This window comes from Vipera berus, assembly GCF_964194415.1.
Source record: "Vipera berus genome assembly, chromosome: Z".
Classification (NCBI taxonomy): domain Eukaryota; kingdom Metazoa; phylum Chordata; class Lepidosauria; order Squamata; family Viperidae; genus Vipera; species Vipera berus.
This window is the reverse complement of record NC_138205.1, coordinates 49,052,440-49,072,561: the sequence shown is the minus strand read 5'-3', so window position 1 is coordinate 49,072,561 and position 20,122 is coordinate 49,052,440. Positions and strand designations below refer to the sequence as shown.

General features: G+C 41.7%; 1 protein-coding gene across 1 annotated transcript; it reads right to left on the bottom strand.

The window, feature by feature from the left end:
- Positions 1-1,797: 1,797 nt before the first annotated feature.
- Positions 1,798-9,498, bottom strand: LOC308678975 (proepiregulin-like; the record flags this gene model as incomplete). The annotated part of the gene is given in 6 exon segments (XM_081346206.1): positions 1,798-1,891; positions 2,520-2,666; positions 4,943-5,060; positions 6,433-6,519; positions 9,320-9,444; positions 9,446-9,498. Coding segments are annotated over 6 exon segments (624 nt in total).
- Positions 9,499-20,122: the final 10,624 nt, after the last annotated feature.

The following is a 20,122-nucleotide window of genomic DNA, read 5'->3' as shown; positions in this document are numbered from 1 at the left end:
CCTAGGGGCTAGACTATATATTGCGGCTAGTTGCAGCCATTTCCCCAGTACAGTTTCTGCACGAAATAAACTATGAGTTACCTTGTACTCAGCTTCGTATCGTCATTCCTGTGCCAAAGAACCCGCTATTTAACAGTCACCACGTTACAAAAAAGGTTTGGAAAAAGTGCAGAGATGAACAATTAAAATGACTAAAGGCTTGGAGACTGTAACGTGAAGAACTGTTGCAGGGTTTGGATATGGCTAGTCTAAAGAAAAGGACATGATAGAAGTATTCTAGTATTTGAGGGGCTGCCACAAAGAAGAGGGGGTCCAGGACAGGACAAGAAACGATGGAAACTAATCAAGGAGAGAAGCAACCTGGAATTAAGGAAAAACTTCCTAACAGTGAGAACAATTAACCAATTATTACTCTCTTTATGTTAGGATCTCCAGTTGACTTTAAATTAAAAAAGCTTCCTATATAATTAATTATGCTTCCAGTATTTCCAGAGCAGTATTTCTCAACTTTAGTAACATTTCTCAACCTTAGCAACTCTAAGATGAGTAGACGTCAGCTTCCAGAATTCCCCAGCCCATGTTCTTTTACGCTTCTGTCTTTTTATCCTTCAAAGCACCAGGGTTGCTTTTATTTCTTCACTATACATTGTTATAGAGTGACGTGTTTAAATCATATAGATTTCATAATAGACTTCTTTGCTGGTATCATTCAACTTGATCTCCACATTCCATTCTCTCATTCAATTGCCCTTCTCCAGCAGCCTCTTGAATCTTTGTTATTGCTTCATATGCATATTTATTTATTTATTTTAATTCCATTTATATCCCGCCCTTCTCCGAAGACTCAGGGCGGCTTACAAGCTTAGCAGTAGCCTTCATTCTATGTATATGCCTGCTTATTAGGGCTTTTGCCCCCCCCCAAGCGGCATTATTACAAAGTCAGCTTAATTGCCCCCAACAATCTGGGTCCTCATTTTACCTACCTCGGAAGGATGGAAGGCTGAGTCAACCTTGAGCCTGGTGGGATGCGAAAAAAACTGAATTTCCTTTTGGAATTTCTTTCCAATCTAATCTTTTCTAATTGTGTGTAACTGCAGCGTCAGTATTAAATCCATTGAAAATGATTTATTTCCTTATCTTTACTGTAATCTCTATATTTAGAACATCCCTATTTTTAAAATAATTTAAGTTGCTGATTTTCTATTTTGGGAAACTTTGATGAAATATTCTATTGTATCTTTTAAAGAAAGTTTTTTGTGTGTTTACTTTAGTTGTGATGTTGACCTCTTATAGGTATTTAATTCTTTCAAAGGCCAGATGAGCAAACAATATTTTAATGAAGAAATAAATAAGTGCACAAATTTACAATATGACACTTTCTATTCTTATTTCTAAGGAAACAGATAATTAGAACAATTAGGAAGATTTCATCTTTATAACAACTAAAGATTCCTTCTAATTTTTTCCAACTAAAACCTTTCTTCCAGTGAAGTAAACAGCAACATTTAGTATTTGTAGTGCATTAAATGCAACCATGGTAAAATACATTTTACATGCACTCACATGTAACAGTTCACAGATATGAATGCAAGACATCATAGCATTACATTATGAAAACATTCCAAAGACATAGCATTGAATAAAAAATAAAATACAAATATAAAGGACATTTATAAAAATAGTGCTTTGACCTCTACATATATTTTCTGATCAAAACTTGAAATTCTTTCACTTATAAATATTAATAAAATATTTCTTTATATTATTAAATAAATGGATTCTGTATGAATCCTTATGTCACACATGAAGAAGAGTTTGGTCTTTTTCTGCATCTGTAGCAACCTCTTTATAGTTTTTGCTTGTAGCAAGTTTCTCCTTCTTGTTTAGATACCTGTAAGAATAAAGAACATCTTTAGAAGAACATAAAATAAGTTGAGCCTATTGAGGTCATAGAATTATCTTCTTGTATTTCTTCAACATACAACTTAGGTTCTAAGGTAATAACTTAAAAAGGTACTACAATAAGTTCAAAAAGCATGGAGAAAGGCAATGGTGTTGATATGTCAATGAGATTTCTTTATCTGTCACTGTTCTATGATATTTGCTCTATCCAGACTTCTATTTCTCTTATTTTCTAATTGGAGGGTTTCAAAAGTTACATTTTCACACATTGAGGCATGAAGGCATATGTAAAAATCATCAATAATAGACAATTATTGGTCAATAATAGACAATATATCAATTATATCAAAATCTGTTTTCATACCATGCAAAGATTCCTTTACCTGAATTTTACAAAAGGACATATTTAAAAACAATGGAAACAAAATTATTAATACCTTCATGACCTTCTGCAAACGAGATCAGAATAGACTTAAAATCCATTTAAAAAACTGATTTGCTTCTGTCCTTTTGACAGCCTTTTAACATGCAGAAAATTTTCAGATAAAATGTTCTTTATTCCCAATCTCAGATCCTTATGTATGTTTTTGTGTGTTTGCTCAATTCAATTTGCTTACCTTCGGTAAAAGTATATTGATAATAAAATTGCACTGGAGAAAAATAGACACAAAAGGATAGTAAATGCCAAGTATTCATTGCTCAAGGGTTTTATGACCATCAGATTTGAATGGCTACATCGTTCACCAATCCAGCCTTCCTTACATCTAACGAAGACAGGAAAAAGTCAACATTAGACATACTGCCTATTTTTAGTATCAAAGAGATTGCAAGCTGAGATTACAGTCAACAATGAAGCACTACTCCAAGGGTATCCACCAAAATACTGCATTATAGTAACTCTCTTTTAATAGAGAATCCTAAGGACTGAAATTCTGGGAAAAGGAACAGATTTATTGGTATTCTCAACATATTACAATTCCCAAAATTCTTTTAAGACACAGTTTCTCAACTTTTCTCATTTCACCTCACCTCTAGCGATTCCCAAACTGTGCAGTCTGGAACTCTGGGACACAAAGCTCATTAGTCATTCTGTTTGTTAATTAGTCAATTATCCTATGTGGCCCCTGCAAATTCACTCTGATTCCAAGGTGCTGTGATGAGTTTGGGACTATCTATTTCAAGAACAGTTAAATTGAAATTAACATTTGAAATGTAGAGGCACAAACATAGTAGATGTAGAGGCACAAACATAGTGTTTAGCCTTTCCAACCCAGTGCCCTTAGGATATATTGCACTACAACTCCTATCAATCCCCCTGTAGCAAAAACATGTCCATACAAGCTGTGGATGATAAGAGTTTTAATCTCATTAATCTGAAAGATACCAGGTAGTGAAGGCTGTTTTCATACAGTATATATGCATTATGAACACATAAATGAATGAGGAGCTGTTCATAGCCTTGGTTGATGATTATGTGCCATCTAATTATTGCAAACTCTTAGTGACAACACAGATTTTCTCTAGGACAGCCAATCCCCTACCTGATCTTTCAGTCTTCCAACAGCGTATCCATTGTAGCTGTAACTGAATCCATCCATCTTGCTGCATGTTAATCTTTTCTTTTCTTCCATTTTTCTAGTAGTATAGACTTTTCCAGGTTTCTCTAGAACTTCTGTGTCTGCAGTATGACCATTTGAACCTTATCATATGTTCAAAAGTATCCATATTTTCTCTCCCACTCAGTGTCACAGGGAAACCACATTGTCTGCATTATTCTGATCTTTGTAAGTATGGACACAGTCTAGTATCTGAATATCTTTTCCAAATTTTCATGGCTAACTCCACCCAGTGTGGTCTGTGGCATATTTCTTGATTGCTTTACTCTTGATAATTGAGGGTAAAAGACAGAAGCTTTCTACCACTTCAACACCTTTATTATCAATTCTAAGTCTGGTTGAAGGATCTGTTGACATTAGTTTGATCTCCTTTATCTTTAATCTTAATTCTAGTTTCACTATGTTCCTTGACTTTCATTACTAGAACTTACATGTTATTTGTACTTCCAAGTGTCAGAATAGTTTTCAGGCTCTTTCTCTAATTTTAAAACTATGCTCATCTTTTTCCAAAGCAGTCTCTTTCAAAAAAAAAGCCAAGATGATGACAATTTAAAGGCTCCTGAGACAAGCTCTTAACCTCCCTGAGTCAGTTCCCTGCCCTTGGCTCAGTCCTTACAGCCTAAAAATGGTATCCAGAAGCAAGAAAAAGAATCTAGTCCAGTCCCAGTAATGATTCTCAGGGCCGTATATCTAATAAAGCATTGGTCTTTTTGAATATTCAGAAATATTGTCCAATACAAGCAGCTGTACATTTTTTTTCTAAATCAGAAGGGCAAGCAATATTAGAATCCATGCACAAAGATAGATTTCCTATCACAGCAATTGAGCACCAACTAGCAAGACAGAAACAACAGGAGTCCTAGAATACTTCAAAACTAGTCACAGTTTTCTGTTTTGTTGTGCTTTAAGAAGTGTTGAAAAATCAGGTTGAACAGAGAAGGTTGAGTAGAGAAAACCAATTAAGTATTGACAGTGCTTTTTTGTAAAAGGAAAAGGTGCCAGAACTCACACATGTCATACAACCCGCCTTGCCTACCCTACAAGGTTCCATCCAAAAAAGGTGCCAGAACTCCGTTCTGAGCGTTGTATGAGAAAAAAAGCCCTGAGTATTGACATTAAGAGCCAATGCTGATTCAATGACACATAATCAATCAAAATTATCAAGTTTCAAATGCTTCTACTCTTTCTATGCAGTAATTTGTTCAAGCAAGGAGGAGAAAGATCAATAGCAGATCTAGGCAGAAATCAGAGTGGTATAAAGGTAAGAAAAACAGTTCCTGAATTTCTGTGTTTTTAAGGCAGAGGAACAAGAGCAGCAGTTTTTTAAAAAGTGTTCTTACTTAAAATGCTAAGCATTATCATCATTATTTATTTTATTGTTATCACCATCATTTCCACCTTTTACTTCATAGCATTTCTTTTACCTGCAGTAATATCGTTCCAAAGTCTCTGAGTATCTGCAATCTCCATTGAAACAGTAACTTCGCCATTCTGGCTTGCATTCTGTCTCTCTTCCCACCTGAGTTATAGGTACAACAGTTCCTGTTTGTATGACAGTAAACACATGCATAAATAAAAGCTAACCTGCATTGTCATCTGTGAGGACATGGCTTTCTTCAAGGATCAAAGACATGCCGTAAGGTGGCCCTACTGGAGTCTAGAAGGTTAACGATAAAACTTTCTCTTCCTTAACATGGACTGGCAGAAGGGCAAGGCCAGATGGTATTGAGGGTAAGGTCTTTAGAATTAGATCTGGGAAAATCCAGATCTAATTCTAAAGACTTTCTCAGCTGGGAATATATACAGCCCAGATTGATGGTTTTTCTCAATCTAACATTTCATAGGATTTTAACAAAGATGTAACAGTAGGTTTAAAAAAATATAAAATATTTTTCTACTGTTTCAAGAAGTAGTTTTTAAAGAAAAATCCAAATGATGCTATTCATTAGAGAAACCATAACTAAGTACTTGTCAGATAAAATAGACAGAAAGATAGATGTTGGCTTATTAAGAATTTGTTTTGAGTGCAAAACAACCCCCCAAAGCCTTTTATTTCAATACCTGGATATTACAAGGGCTTCCAGATTTAATGTGGTCCCCACACATGCGTGCTAGTCGTTTCCGACTCTAGGGGCTGGTGCTCATCTCCATTTCAAAGCTGAAGAGCCAGCGTTTGTCCGAGGACGTCTCCGTGGTCATGTGGCCGGCATGACTAGACGCCAAAGGCGCACAGAATGCTGTTACCTTCCCACCATAGTGGTCCTTATTTTTCTACTTGCATTTTTACGTGCTTTCGAACTGCTAGGTTGGCAGAAGCTGGGATGAGTAACAGGCACTCACTCTGCTACGCGGCACTCTGGATTTGACCCGCCAAACTGCCGACCTTCTGATCGATAAGCTCAGCGTCCTAACCCACTGAGCCACCACGTCCCTTCTTATATATACATATACATATACATATATATACATACACACACACACACATATATATATATTTAAAGTATAAAATCTTCGAACACCAGGATGGATAAAAAACAGTCGTTTATTGCTAAATGACTGTTTTTTATCCATCCTGGTGTTATACACACACACATACACATATATATATATATATATGTGTGTCTGTGTGTCTGTGTGTGTGTGTGTGTGTGTTTGTGTTTAGCGTCATCCATCTATATATCCCTGGCACTTTACAGTGGAAAATGTAACAAAAACAAGACTCAGAAACAAATTTCATTTCCAAGGAAATGCAGTTTAATTTTGACAGAAAGGTGATGTGATCATGAAAGAATGCAAGAATGTCAAGAAGCAGAAGAAATGCCATACAGTTAGGGATACTGGGAATGCTCATTTTATTCATTATCTGGATAATGTTCTGATATTTTACTGAATACTACAGAATAATCTGACTTACCTACAGTAGTTACACAGTTTTCAGTCTTATTTACTCCACATAACGGGATTACTGTTGTACTAAGAGTGGTTTGAATTAGGTGCCACCCTAAAGAAAAAAAATAGCTTTAAGAGAAGAAACACTTTCAGAAAAAGTTTCCATGTCATCATTGTTCATGCCACTTTATTTTACCTCAAAGACTGACATAACAGGATATGCCACCTACAAATTCCCAGCCACCACTGACACATAGTGGTCCTAATTTAAGGAAAATCTCAGGTTAAAGAAGGAGTTGTACCAAAAATATTCCCAGTAGTTGTACAATATGTTTAGCAGCACTCTTATATCATCAACTTTCTTTTTTCCTATTGCCTATATTCAAGTGTTGGATCAGAATGTTGTATAATGGATGAAATTAAAATGGTGGAGAAACTACCTGTCCTGGAGTAAAACAACAACAACAACAACAAACTGAGCACCTCCTGCTGAAATGGGTTTGGCAAACAAAAAAAGATCTGCTCTATAATTAGGAGATGAAATTAATGGCTGTATTTCTTTGAGAATAGCTCAGAATCAATATACAGACAGTGACAATCAAACCAAAGTAATTCTTGATCCACTGAAAAACTCAGCTGACAAATCTATTACCAAAGAGCAGAAGTGTTGATCTAGGCAATTTGTACTTCTAATACCTGAACACAATTCTTTGTAATTTCATCATTTCCTTAATTTATGTTGTACTGTGGAACACATTTTAAAACTGAATTTGAATAGTAGAGGATCACAAAATGGTTGAACTTTCTATTACTGATGAATTAAACTAGTAGAGAGTTTTCATTCCATTTTAATTGAAAATTAAATTAGATTGCCTTGGTCCTTTTGTATTTAATAAGTTTATTATCAAAGTTGGAAATGAATAATTCTTGGAGGATTTCTGGAAGCTGTACTCTGAACTATTGAATATTGTATGAAGTCCAAGTTCTTTAGGTTGTAAAGATTTGGCTTAGCATAATGTGTGAACACACCTATGAATTTTTATGGCCTGGATAAACTCAATTTTTAAAACAAAACCATATTCAGCAAAGCTTAAATAACAACTGAAGCACAAGGATATTGCTGGCTTAGAGTATCAAAACAGCTGTGATCCTAAGAAAATCACAGACCTTGATTCACTGATGATTTGACATCCAGTTAATGCACATAACTGGAGGTAGCTCAGAAGCTTTCACTGATACAGGTATTAGGATGTATAGTTAGCATGATGAGAACTGACCATTCTGATCTTATTAGACTAATTATGCATGAACTGCAATGAGTACCAGTTCCTTTATGGGTCTAATCCAAAGTGATATCATAGGGTTCTTAATAGTTAGGGCCAAATTAAATTATGGCAAACAAGTATATGAATTTGAATTTCCCAAGCAATCATGGAGATCCTATATGAGTGATTGCCAGGAAAGATAGAGTTTAACAGAAATGAGATACAGGGTTTTTGGCAGGGGCTAATTCTTACCTTCAGAATCTATGATAATTTTATTTCAAAATTTTCTCTTAGATGTTTCTGACTTTCTCATCTCAACCTTCCCATGCTAGTCCTCTCAAGCCAATGAAAATGCTTTCCAGAGCAAAGTAGGGCTTGAAAGAAAATGGTGTCAGATTTTGTATCCAGCTCTGGATGACCATTAAATGGAAACAAAGATTCATCATTTGCTGCCATCTAGAAGTTATATGGAATTCTGCATTCTAGCCCTATTGAAGCAGAAGTTATAATTAACCCAATTAACCAAAAGAGGGTTTGACTTTAATCCCAGCCAAATTTTATCTTGTTTATAGCTAATTTTTCTCCCCAGATAGCTACTTATCAAAAGAGTTTTAGTTCCCTGACAAGTCCTGAAGAGAAATGGGAAAACGGGTTCTCTTGATATTTTCAACCTTCCAATGCCTACTCAAGGAAAAGAGATGGCCCAGTTAAGTTAATGGCTAAGCTTGTAAGCCGCCCTGAGTCTTCGGAGAAGGGCGGGATATAAATGGAATTAAAATAAATAAATAAATAAATAAATAAATAAATAAATAAATAAATAAATAAATAAATAAGTTATTTAAATTCATGAATTGGATTCCCCTCATGGTAAATGGTTGCTGTGCAATTTGGTGATCTTGTCTTCTCTCCCTCCCCAGCAATATAATCTTATCATTTCTTCTTTTGGAGAGGCTGTGGAAGAACGGTCAGCCACATGGAACTAATTATTTATCCAAGCTTTCTTAATTTTTGAAGGCCATGGCAAAATGGTCTTGAAATGGTATGATCTTATCTCTGCACTCTCTAAAATTCAACATTTTTTAAAAAATTGGTTGAAGCTGCAAGAATCTTATTCTGGGTCAGGTCTGTAAAATACAGCCCCTGGATCTTCAGGGATGTTTCTATACCATGCGCCCAAGCCAGAGGTATCTGTCCTATCACACTGAAAACAACGATGCTATATACTGCTAGCATCTTTTCTGTAACAAAGTCACTGGGCATCTGCAGCAGGAAACTCTTACAACAGAGTGTCCCATAAGCACTCTTAGGATACGGCACCCCTTGCACTTAATCACAACGCCACTTTGCCTCAGCAACGTATCTACTTACCACATACATCCCCTTGGCATTAACTGCGAACTGTTCCCAGTTTGAGATTCGGACAGCTTTAACTGTACCCGTGTTAAAAGAAGGTTCTCCTCCCTGATGCCTTTAAGAAGTTACCTGCGTCACTTTGGTAGGGAGTTAAGTGACTGGCAATGAATAACAAAGGAGGCAACAGAGGCAAAATAGGATGGAAAGCACTGTCCCTGCCTTTCGTCTGCACCGGGCGGGGGCATTCACGTCGCTGGTCAGCGGCTGGAGCGAAAAGGAGGAAGGGCAGCTTACCTAGGAAGAGCAGGGTGCCTCCGAGGCTCTGAGAGCTACAACTTGCCATTTGTCCACCGCCGTCACGGAGCAGGCTGTCTTCGATGCCGGGCAGTCTTCTACGTGGTGTAAATGCCCGGTTCCTGCTGGCGATCGAAGGAGAACACTACCCTTCTGCTACGATTGGCGCGCCTTCCCATTTTATAGCCTCCTGATCCGGGGGCAGGCTTAGGCAAGCGGCGGAGACAGTGGTGCGGCAAGCTTGGATATGCAAAGCGCTTGAATTTCCCCGCTGACGAAATCACTGCTAGAGGTGACTTTCCATAGCCGAGGTAAAGGCGGGGCTGCTCCCTTCACCTGCCTCGCTCTAGGCGAGCAGAGAGGGAGGAGGGAGGGAGCGCCTCGCGCGGCCGCTCAAATTCGACCGCGACAAAAGAGGCGTCCGCGGAACCTTCACAGCTTCTGTTGGGAAATAGGTGAATCTGGACCTGATTCTGGTTTCCTGTTAAGCTAGATTCCAGTGGAATCTCCTCTCGAGGAAGCCTTTTCTTCAACAGTATGGTCCCAAGAGCTCCAGAGGAGGCATGGATTGGCTCCAGGATGTCTGCGGGCGGAGTCGTGACATGTAGCCATGGACTAGCAAAAGCAGGTGCAAGGGCAGGTGGTTTTTCTCACACACAAACTTGCCGGCAATCTCAGCTGTAGACCCATAGGCGGGGGAAGTAAGTGGGAGGAAGCGGAAGGACTAGCTCCCATTTAAGGACTGGTTCACTGTTTGCTTGCTTCAATCCCTGTTGTGATGAGGTTGGCAAATAAAGAAATAACACCCAGATTAGATAATCTGAATCTGAGTGACGTGAGTCCTCAGGTGGCTATGAAAATGACCTTTCAGCTCTCAATTGAAAGATCTGGATGTTGGCAATGCAATAGAATAGTAGAATAGAATAGAGCTGGGAGGGACCTTGGAGGTCTTGTAGTCCAGCCCCCTGCTCAAGCAGGAAAACCTATACCATCTCAGACAGGTGATTGTCCAGTCTCTTCTTGAAAATGTCCAGTGATGGAGCGCCCACGTTTTCTGGAGGCAAGCTGTTCCACTGGTTAATTGTCCTCATTGTCAGGAAGTTTCTCCTTAATTCCAGCTTGCTTCTGTCTTTGATCAGTTTCCAACCATTGTTTCTCATCCTTGAAGAATAATGTGACCCCCTCTTCCTTCCCTTCAGATACTGGAATATTGCTATCATGTCTCCCCTATTTCTTCTTTTCTTTAGACTAGCCAAACCCAACCATTCTTCATATGTTTTAGTCTCCAGGCTTTTGATCATCTTAGTTGCTCTTCTCTGAATTTTCCCCAAACTCTCAACATCGTTTTTGTGATATGGTGACCAAAATTGGCTACAGTATTCGAGATGTGGTCTTACTAGGGCTTTATAAAGCAGTACTAATACTTTGTGTGATTTTGATTCTATGCCTCTGTTTATACAACCCAGGATTGTATTAGCTTTTTTGGTTGCTGCTGCACACTGCTGGCTCATAGTTAAGTGATTGTCCACTAGGACTCCAAAGTCCCTCTCACAGTTTTAAAGCCAGGTCTCGCCCGATCTGTATTTGTTCCTTTGGTTTTTCCTTGCCTAAGTGTAAAACTTTGCTTTTCTCCACACTGAAACTCATTTTGTTGGATAGGGCCCATTGTTCAAGTTTGTCAAGATCTTTTTGGATCTGAGTTTGTCTTCTGGGGTGTTGGCTACTCCTGACAGTTTGGTGTGATATGCAAATTTGATGCGTTCCCCTTCAACTCCCTCATCTGAAGATGTTGAAGAGTACTGGGTCTAAGATGAATCCTGTGGTACCCCACTGCTTACTTCTCTCCATGTGGATGTAGTGCCATTGAGGACTACTCATTGAGTATGGTTTGTCAGCCAGCTACAGATCCATCTGGTGGTGATGTTGTCTATTCCACCTTTTTCTAGCTTACCAAGTAGTAGGTTGTGCTCCACTTTGTCAAATGCCTTACTGAAATCTAGGTATATTACATCCACTGGGTTTCGCTGGTCTACTAGTTTGGTCACTTTATCTAAGAATGAGCTAAAATAGGTTTGGCATGATCTGTTTTTAACAAACCTGTGCTGGCTGCTAGTTATGACTTTGTTTGCTTCTAGTTGTTCGCAGATCTGTTTTTTGATTATCTTTTCTAGGATCTTTCCAGGTATTGATGTTAAACTGATTGATCTGTAGTTTCCTGGGTCTGTTTTTCCCCCCTTTCTTGAAGATGGGGACCACATCAGCCCTTTTCCAATCCTCGGGTACTTCCCTGGTGCTCCAGGATTTGTGAAAGATGTGGTGCAACAGTTCTGAGATATCATCTGCCAGCTCTTTCAGAACTCTGGGAAGTAATCTGTTGGGTCCTGGTGATTTATATTCGTCAAGGTTGAATAGTTTTAATGGCAGAAAGGGCCATTTGGTGATCAAATCCAAAATAACTAATTCCTGTACTGAATCCAGACTGAGACACCTTTAAAGTAGATGTGTCTGACTGATTTCACTTTGAGGCTGATGTTACATATAATGCTAATCCAGGTTTTATGGAAGTCTAGAGTTGGACATTACTAAGCTTTAGTGAATGGACTCATACTTCTCAGTCCGCCAGAAAGAAACAACAACGCACATTAGAGATAGTTCTTGACATGCCCACAATATCCATTGCTAAGCAAGACAGTTGTTAAGTGTGTTTTGCCCTATTTTCTGAGCTTTCTTGCCATAGCTGTTAAGTGAATCATTGCAGCTGTTAGTAACATAGTTAAGTGAATCAGGATTCCCACTGACTTTGCTTGTCAGAAGGTCACAAAAGGTGTCACTGGGACACTGCAATGGTCATAAATACATGCCAGTTGCCAAGCCTCCAAATTTTGATCATGTGACCACAGGGATGCTGCAACAGTCATAAGTGTAAAAAATATTCATAAGTCACATTTTTCAGTGCCGTTGTAACTTTGAACAGACACTAAGTTGAGGACTACCTGTACAGTTTAGTGTTAAAGATCAATATACCTGGAGATATTACATTATCTGCTATTTATGGTGATTACTTGGGATTGGGAAAACAAAAGTCTCTCAATAGTATGGGTTAATTCTCACTACATTTTTTTTTAGTTTCTGTTATTGGCATCGGATTTCTTCATTTCCTCTTTTTTTGTTTGGTATATTTTAGCTTTGGGAATAAAAAAATAAAGGATATAAGGATTTATGGTTGAATTTTCCATTGGTCTTTGAGCATTTCCCAAATAACTGATTTACAAATATTGAACTGACTGAACTCTACCAACCATTTCAAGCTATAAATCCTTACCCATAAAATATGAGCCTCTGCTGAATGCTTCCCCCCCCCCACAGCTCCAGTTTTAGCTTTCAATGGAATTTAATAAAGAACATTAAGATCTAAGACAGGGGTGTTAAACTCGCAACGTCATGTGACGTGACTTTTTTTCAGCATGATGCATCCGGCCCGCAGACCGGTAGTTTGATACCCCTGATCTAAGAGATTTAAACTTGTACACACACACACAGGCTTATGAGGTGGGAGTGCAGTGAATGACGGGCCTCTGGTCAGCAGCATGTCTGAATGTTGGAAGCTGAGGAAATATGATCTATTCCCATAACTCTAAATAGTTTGAGGAAGTCCCTGTCTCCAGGGATCTCTGTGTGTCTGGTGAAAAAAAATCTTAGAATCTCAGCAAATTTTTCAAAGTAACCTGTTCATTGGCCTTCCAGGAAATTAATGCTAGCAGTTCTTACAGCTAAAGTCAGTGTCTAGGCCACGGGTCGGCAACCTGCGGCTCCCAGTCGCCCGGTGTGCACGTACCTCTCCGAACGGGAGGAGGTGCGCGCGCACCACTCCAAACGGGAGGAGGTGTGCGTGCACCACTCCTAACGGGAGGAGGTGCGCGCACACCACTCAGAACGGGAGGAGGTGCGTGCGCACCACTCCAAAGGTTTGGAGAGGTACGCGCGCACCTCTCTCGTACCTCCACCTGAACACCCGTTTGGAGACCTGCTGATGTTTAGGCAGAGGTGCGGTTTGGAGACCTGCTGGTGCTGGTTTAGAAAGCTGCCGCGGCCCACAGCAGCTTTCTAAACCGGCACCAGCAGGTCTCGACATGGGTGTTCGGGCGGAGCTGGGCGCGCACCTCTCCAAACCTTTGGAGAGGTGCGCGCGCAGCTCCGCCCGAACACCCATGTCGAGACCTGCTGGTGTTCGGGCGGAGGTGCGGTTTGGAGACCTGCTGGTGCCGGTTTAAAAAGCTGCTGCGGCCCGCGGCAGCTTTCTAAACCGGCACCAGCAGGTCTCGACACGGGTGTTCGGGCGGAGGTGCGCGCGCACCTCTCCAAACCTTTGGAGAGGTGCGTGCGCAGCTCCGCCCGAACACCCGTGTCGAGACCTGCTGGTGTTCGGGCGGAGGTCAGGCGGCAGTTTGGAGGTCCCGGGGGGTGGCTTTGGTGATGCCCGGGCTGAAGGCGGCGCCGCAACCCAGCGCCCGTCACCACGGAGACCCGTCGCCGCTGGCGTGCAGGTGCGTCCACCGGCACCAGCAGGTCTCCAAACCGCTGTTCGGGCAGAGCTGCACGCGCACGTCTGCCCGAACACCCGTGTCGAGACCTGCTGGTGTTCGGGCGGAGGTCGGGCGGCAGTTTGGAGGTCCCGGGGGTGGCTCCGGCGACACCCGGGCTGAAGGTGGTGCCGCAACACAGTGCCCATCACCACGGAGACCCGTCGCGTGCAGGTGCGTCCACATAAAAAAAAGTGGAACCGCGCGCGTGTATCCATGCGCACGCATGCGCAAAAACCCAACATTTTGCGCATGCGCAAAACATTTTGTTTTATGCGTGTGCACGTGCGTGGATCCCAATTTTTTTTATGTGTGATGGAACCGGTTCCCAGTGGCTCTTTTGCTTTTTCAGGTTGCCGACCCCTGGTCTAGGCTTTGGGTTGCTCAAGGAAAAGATTTGGAACTAGTCCTCAAGCTATCACCATGATGGAGCCTGCCAGTTAGGTCATAACTCATGCCAGTAAATCAGGCCACTAACCTGATTTTGCACAGTCATTAAGTCAACGAATGGTCATTATTGTGTGGATTTGCCAAAAACCAGAAGTAAATGCTGTTTTTTGGTAAATCCATCATAATATGTGCAAATGGCTGTAAATGCAGTCTGGTTGCCCAACACCCAAAATGTGGTTACATGACTGCAGATTGGGGGGTGGGGAACAATATTTGGAACTTTGAATACAGGTTGTAAGTATTCCCAGGATGTCCATTGTAACTTCAAATGGTTGTTAGGTGACCACTCATAAGTTAAGAATTATCAATAATAATAATAATAATAATAATAATAATAATAATAATAATAATAATAATAATAATAATAATAATAATAATAATAATAATAATAATAATAATAATAATTTAATTTCTATACCGCCCTTCTCCCGAAGGACTCAGGGCGGTTTACAGGGCAAATACAATAAAAATACAATGTACAAAAGTTAAAAAAGAATTAAATAATACAGCCCAATTCCAATAAAAATTAATACAGTTAATATTAAAATACCCCAAACCCATCAGACCAGGCCGGCTTGTTCAAATAAGTATGTTTTTAGGTCACGTCGGAAGGAGCAAAGGTTGGGAGCCATGCGGAGCTCAACCGGTAAACGGTTCCAAAGGTTTGGCATGCCCACAGAGAATGCCCTCCCCCTGGGGGCCGCCAGTCGACACTCTTTGACCGACGGCAGCCTAAGGAGGCCCTCTCTGTGGGAGCGCACTGGACGAAGGGAAGTTGATGCCGGCAGCAGGTGCTCCCATAAGTAATCCGGACCCATGCCATTTAGGGCTTTATAGGTCATTACCAGCACCTTGAATCTTACCCGGAGGGCAACCGGAAGCCAATGCAGCTCGCGGAGTAGAGGTGTTACATGGGAGTATCGGGAAACCCCCACCACCACTCGCGCGGCTGCATTCTACACCAGCTGAAGCCTCCGAGTAGTCCTCAAGGGTAGCCCCATGTAGAGAGCATTGCAGTAGTCCAAACGGGAGGTCACGAGCGCATGAGTGACTGTGCACAAGGCATCTCAGTCCAGATAGGGCTGCAACTGGCGCACCAGGTGAACCTGGGTGAAGGCCCCCCTAGTCACAGCTCCTATATGATCTTCCAAAGAGAGCTGTGAGTCTAGGAGGACACCCAAGTTACGAGCCCTATCTACGGGGGGTAATATCTCACCCCCCCCATGGTTAGAGATGGAATAATCTGAAATTCCCGAGATGCCGGCACACACAGCCACTCAGTCTTGTCGGGGTTGAGCCGAAGCCTGTTCCTCCAGACCCAAACCGCCTCCAGGCAACGGGACATCACATCGAGGGCATCACTGGGGTGGTTTGGGGTAGAGATAAAAGCTGGGTATCATCAGCATATCATCAGCATATTGATGATACCCAACCCCAACCCCAAAACCACGAATGATCTCACCCAGCGGCTTCATATAGATGTTGAACAGGAGAGGCGAGAGAACCGACCCCTGAGGAACTCCACAAATGAGAGGCCTCGAGGCCAACCTCTGCCCTCCTGACAACACCGACTGCGAACAGCCCAGGAGGTAGGAGGAGAACCACCGTAAAACGGTGCCTCCCACTCCCAACCCCCTAAGATGCCGCAGTAAGATACCATGGTTGATGGTATCAAAAGCTGCTGAGAGGTCTAATAGGACTAGGACAGAGGAACAACCCCTGTCCCGAGCCTGCCAGAGATCATTCACCAGCGCGACCAATGCCATCTCTGTGCTGTACCCGGGCCTGAAGCCAGCTTGATACGGGTCCAGATAATCAGCTTCCTCCAGGAACAAAGGAAGCTGATGCACCACCACACTCTCAACAACCTTCGCAAGAAAGCGAAGGTTGGAGACCGGACGATAGTTGTTTAAAACAGCTGGGTCCAGGGCAGGCTTCTTGAGGAGGGGTCTCACCACCGCCTCCTTCAAGGCGGTAGGAAAACTGCCCTCACTCAAAGAAGCAGTTATCACTGCCTGAAGCCAGCCTCGTGTCCCCTCCCGAGCCGAATAAACCAGCCAGGAGGGACACGAGTCCAATAAACACATGGTGGAGCTCAGCTTCCCCATGATCCTGTCCACCTCTTCCAGAGTCACAGAATCGAACTCCTCCCAGATGACATCACCAAGACCGCCCATGTCCTCACCGTCAGACTCTGCCCAGTCAGAGTCCAAACCATTCCGGATATGAGCGATTTTGTCCGACAGATGTTGGCTAAACTCCTTGGCACGACCCTGCAAGGGCTCCTCCCTCACCTCCTGATTAAGGAGGGAGCGAGTCACCCTAAACAGAGTGGCCGGGCGATTATCTGTGGACGCGATGAGGGTAGCAAAGTAATTAGACCTTGCCGTCCTCATCGCCGTGAGATAAGACCTCATAGAGGACCTTAGCCACAATCGGTCGGATTCAGACCGGCTGGACCTCCAACAGCTCTCTAGGCCCCGTCTCCGATGCTTCATCTCCCGGAGCTCTGCGGAAAACCACGGAGCCCACTGGGATCTGCATTGGGTCAGGGGCCGCATGGGTACAACTTGGTCGAGTGCCTCCGTGGCTGCCTTTTCCCAGGCTTCCACTAAGGCATTGGCTGAGCTGTGAACAAAGGCGGCAGGTGGGGACCCAAGCGTCGCCTGGAACCGCTCAGGGTCCATTAAGTGCCTAGGGCGGAACCATCTAATTGGTTCAACAACCCCACGATGGGGAGTGGCAAAACAGAAGACCAGCCGCAGGAGATGATGATCGGTCCATGACAGGGGCGTAACAATTGGGGAACCCCCACCCAGATCATCTAACCACCGGCCAGATAGAAAAATCAAATCTAGCGTGTGACCCCCCCCATGAGTCGGACCCTGAATTACTTGCATCAGGTCCATGGCCGTCATGGAAGCCATGAACTCCCGAGCTAACTCAGATGATCCCCCCAGGGATGGCAGATTGAAATCACCCAAAATCATAAATCTGGGGAACTCAATCACCAACCCTGAGAGGATGTCGAGAAGCTCAGGCAGGGCTGCTGCTATGCGACTAGGCGAATGGTACACCAGCAGCAAGCCCAACTGAGCCCTAGGGCCACTTCTCAGGAGGAGAGACTCACACCCGGCTATTTGGACAACGGTGGCCTCCCATGGACATAAGGTCTCCCTCACAACTACCGCCACACCCCCGCCCCTACCCTGAGCCTGAGGCCGGTGAAGCACCCGGAAATCTGGTGAGCAGATATCAACCAGAGGGACACTTCCCTCTGGGCCCAACCAGGTCTCCGTAATACAAGCCAGGTCCACACACTGTAGAATTCTACTCTGAACATGACAACTTAGAAATGTAGGATCAGTTGAAAAAAAAGCCTACCTGATCAAGCCCTCTTTTCTAAGAGGCTCTTAATCTTGGCAATGAACTGTAAAGCTCAAATATCTCAGTAGGCTTTATAGCTACTTTTAGTTGTCATGTGGACCAAAGCCTGATGTTTTAATAGAAAGAATAATGTTAAGCTCTGTGATTAGTCATAAAAAACTAGTCAACAATTTCATGGAATGATATCACCAAGTTTGACTCCAGTTGTTACATTAAGATAATGGAAAGGATTTATTTAATGTTTGTGCTAAATCAACTTGAGGAATCAGTGGTCTGAAAAGAGCCATTTGTGGAATGTCCTATGTCAGGTAAAGGGAAACCCAGTTCCCTGGTAACCTTGCCAATAACCTTTTGTGGCATCTAGCATACCTTAAAAAGAATGTAGTGATTGCTGCCAGAGTGGCCATGGCTAAGACAGTGTAGTATGATTAGAAGAATATTTCTTCTGTTTGTATCAATGAAACATCCCTACTCAAAACAGAAGGAAGTGCATTCCAAAGTGACAGATAGGCTTAAATTACACCCACCCCATGAATTTACCTCTAAGAGAGCAAACCTTGAAGAGAATTAATAACCAACCCTGGTGTTGTCTAGGAGAAAATTGACAGAATTATAGAAGGCAGACAGGAAAAACTACCTCTACACACACACACACACACACACACACACGCACCTGAATGAAAGTTATAGAATCAATTGATAGTGTTTTAGTATTATTATTTATTGAGACTATTTCCCCTTTATTTTACAAAAAAACTTGTAATTCTGGTCTCATATCCTTGAAAAAATGGTTTATATGTTCTACTAGATAAAACTTAGATTGCACAACCATCCTGCATTACTCACAGCTTTTGGAAAGGATTAAATTTTAATGTCTCTTACTGCTAGTCTGCTTTTTACATGTTTTTTTTCTTTCCATAAAAAAATGTTGGATAATGTTCTGATAAGTTACTGAATAATAGAGAATAATTTGACTTAGTTACACAGTTTTCAGTCTTATTTATTCCACATAATGGAATTAATGTTGTACTAAGAGTGGTTTGAACTAGCTGCCATCCTAAAAAAAACCCAACAGCTTTAATAGAAGCAGACACTTTCAGAAAAAGTTTCCATGTCATCATTGTTCATGCTACTTTATTTTACCTCAAAGGCTGACATAACAGGATGTGCCATCTACAAATTTCCAGCCACCACTGACACATAGTGGTCCTAATTTAAGGAAAATTTCAGGTTAAAGAAGGAGTTAACCCAGTGGTGGGATTCAAATATGTGAACAATCGGTTCCTTGTATGGATGTCGCTTCTGGAAGTCCATTCTGGGCCTGGGCAACAAAAAAATTGGCTACCGGTTCTGCCTAAGTGGTGTGAACCAGCTGAATCCCACCACTGAATCCCAATTTTAGACTCATAATCAAATATATGAAGACAATAGAAGTAGTGATGGTGCAAATATGGAGAATATCACATTCCTGAACACTGCAAAGAAAAAAATACTGATTCAACCGTGCAGTTAAAATTTTGAATTCATTTATCTCCTTGGCCCCAGCAATTCCAAACTAGTTTCAAAGTTCAAGGTGCACCTGAAACTGTTTGGGAACTGTAGCCAGAAGGCAGGCTCTAAGAAGAATTCTCTTGCCTAAACAGTGTCTTTCATGAGCAGACCATGCAGAACAGGGAAAGATGGAATGTCTGCTTCATTAATAGCTGCAAGAGTTTTCCCAAGCCCCCCACCCCCTAGAAGCATCCAGAAAATAAGATGGTCCTGACTAACATGATAGTCTGAAGATCATCATTAAAATCCTATCCTGGGCTCTATATACTGTTCTACTTGTAAATTAAGAACCATGATGGCACATAAGAGCTTTGGTGGTGCAGTGGTTAGAATGCAATATTGCAAGCTACTTCTGCTGGCTGCCTGCATTTTGGCAGTTCGATTCTCACTGGCTCAAAGTTGACTCAGCCTTCCATCCTTCAGAGGTGGGTAAAATGAAGACCAAGATTGTTGGGAGCTGTAAACCTCTTAGAGAGAGCTGTAAAACACCATGAAGCAGTATATAAGTCTAAGTGCTATTGCTATTTGAGTTTTTGATTCTAGCATAGATTTGGTCATGAAAATGTTGTGATTACTTGCTGGCTTAAAGAAACTGGATAGGAAGAATTTCTTAATATATAATTTTTATAAAAGAATTTTTTTAAAGAATATAAACCATACAAGCTTTGAAAGAAAAATGTAAGGAAAATGAAGAAAAGTAATCAGTATTATTAATACCTTTGAAATTTGGTCTTGGAGAAGGCTTCTGAGAATACATATTGACAGCCAAGAAAACAAATTGATGGATCATTGAACAAATAATCCAGAGTTCTCACTCAAAGCACAAATGACCAGG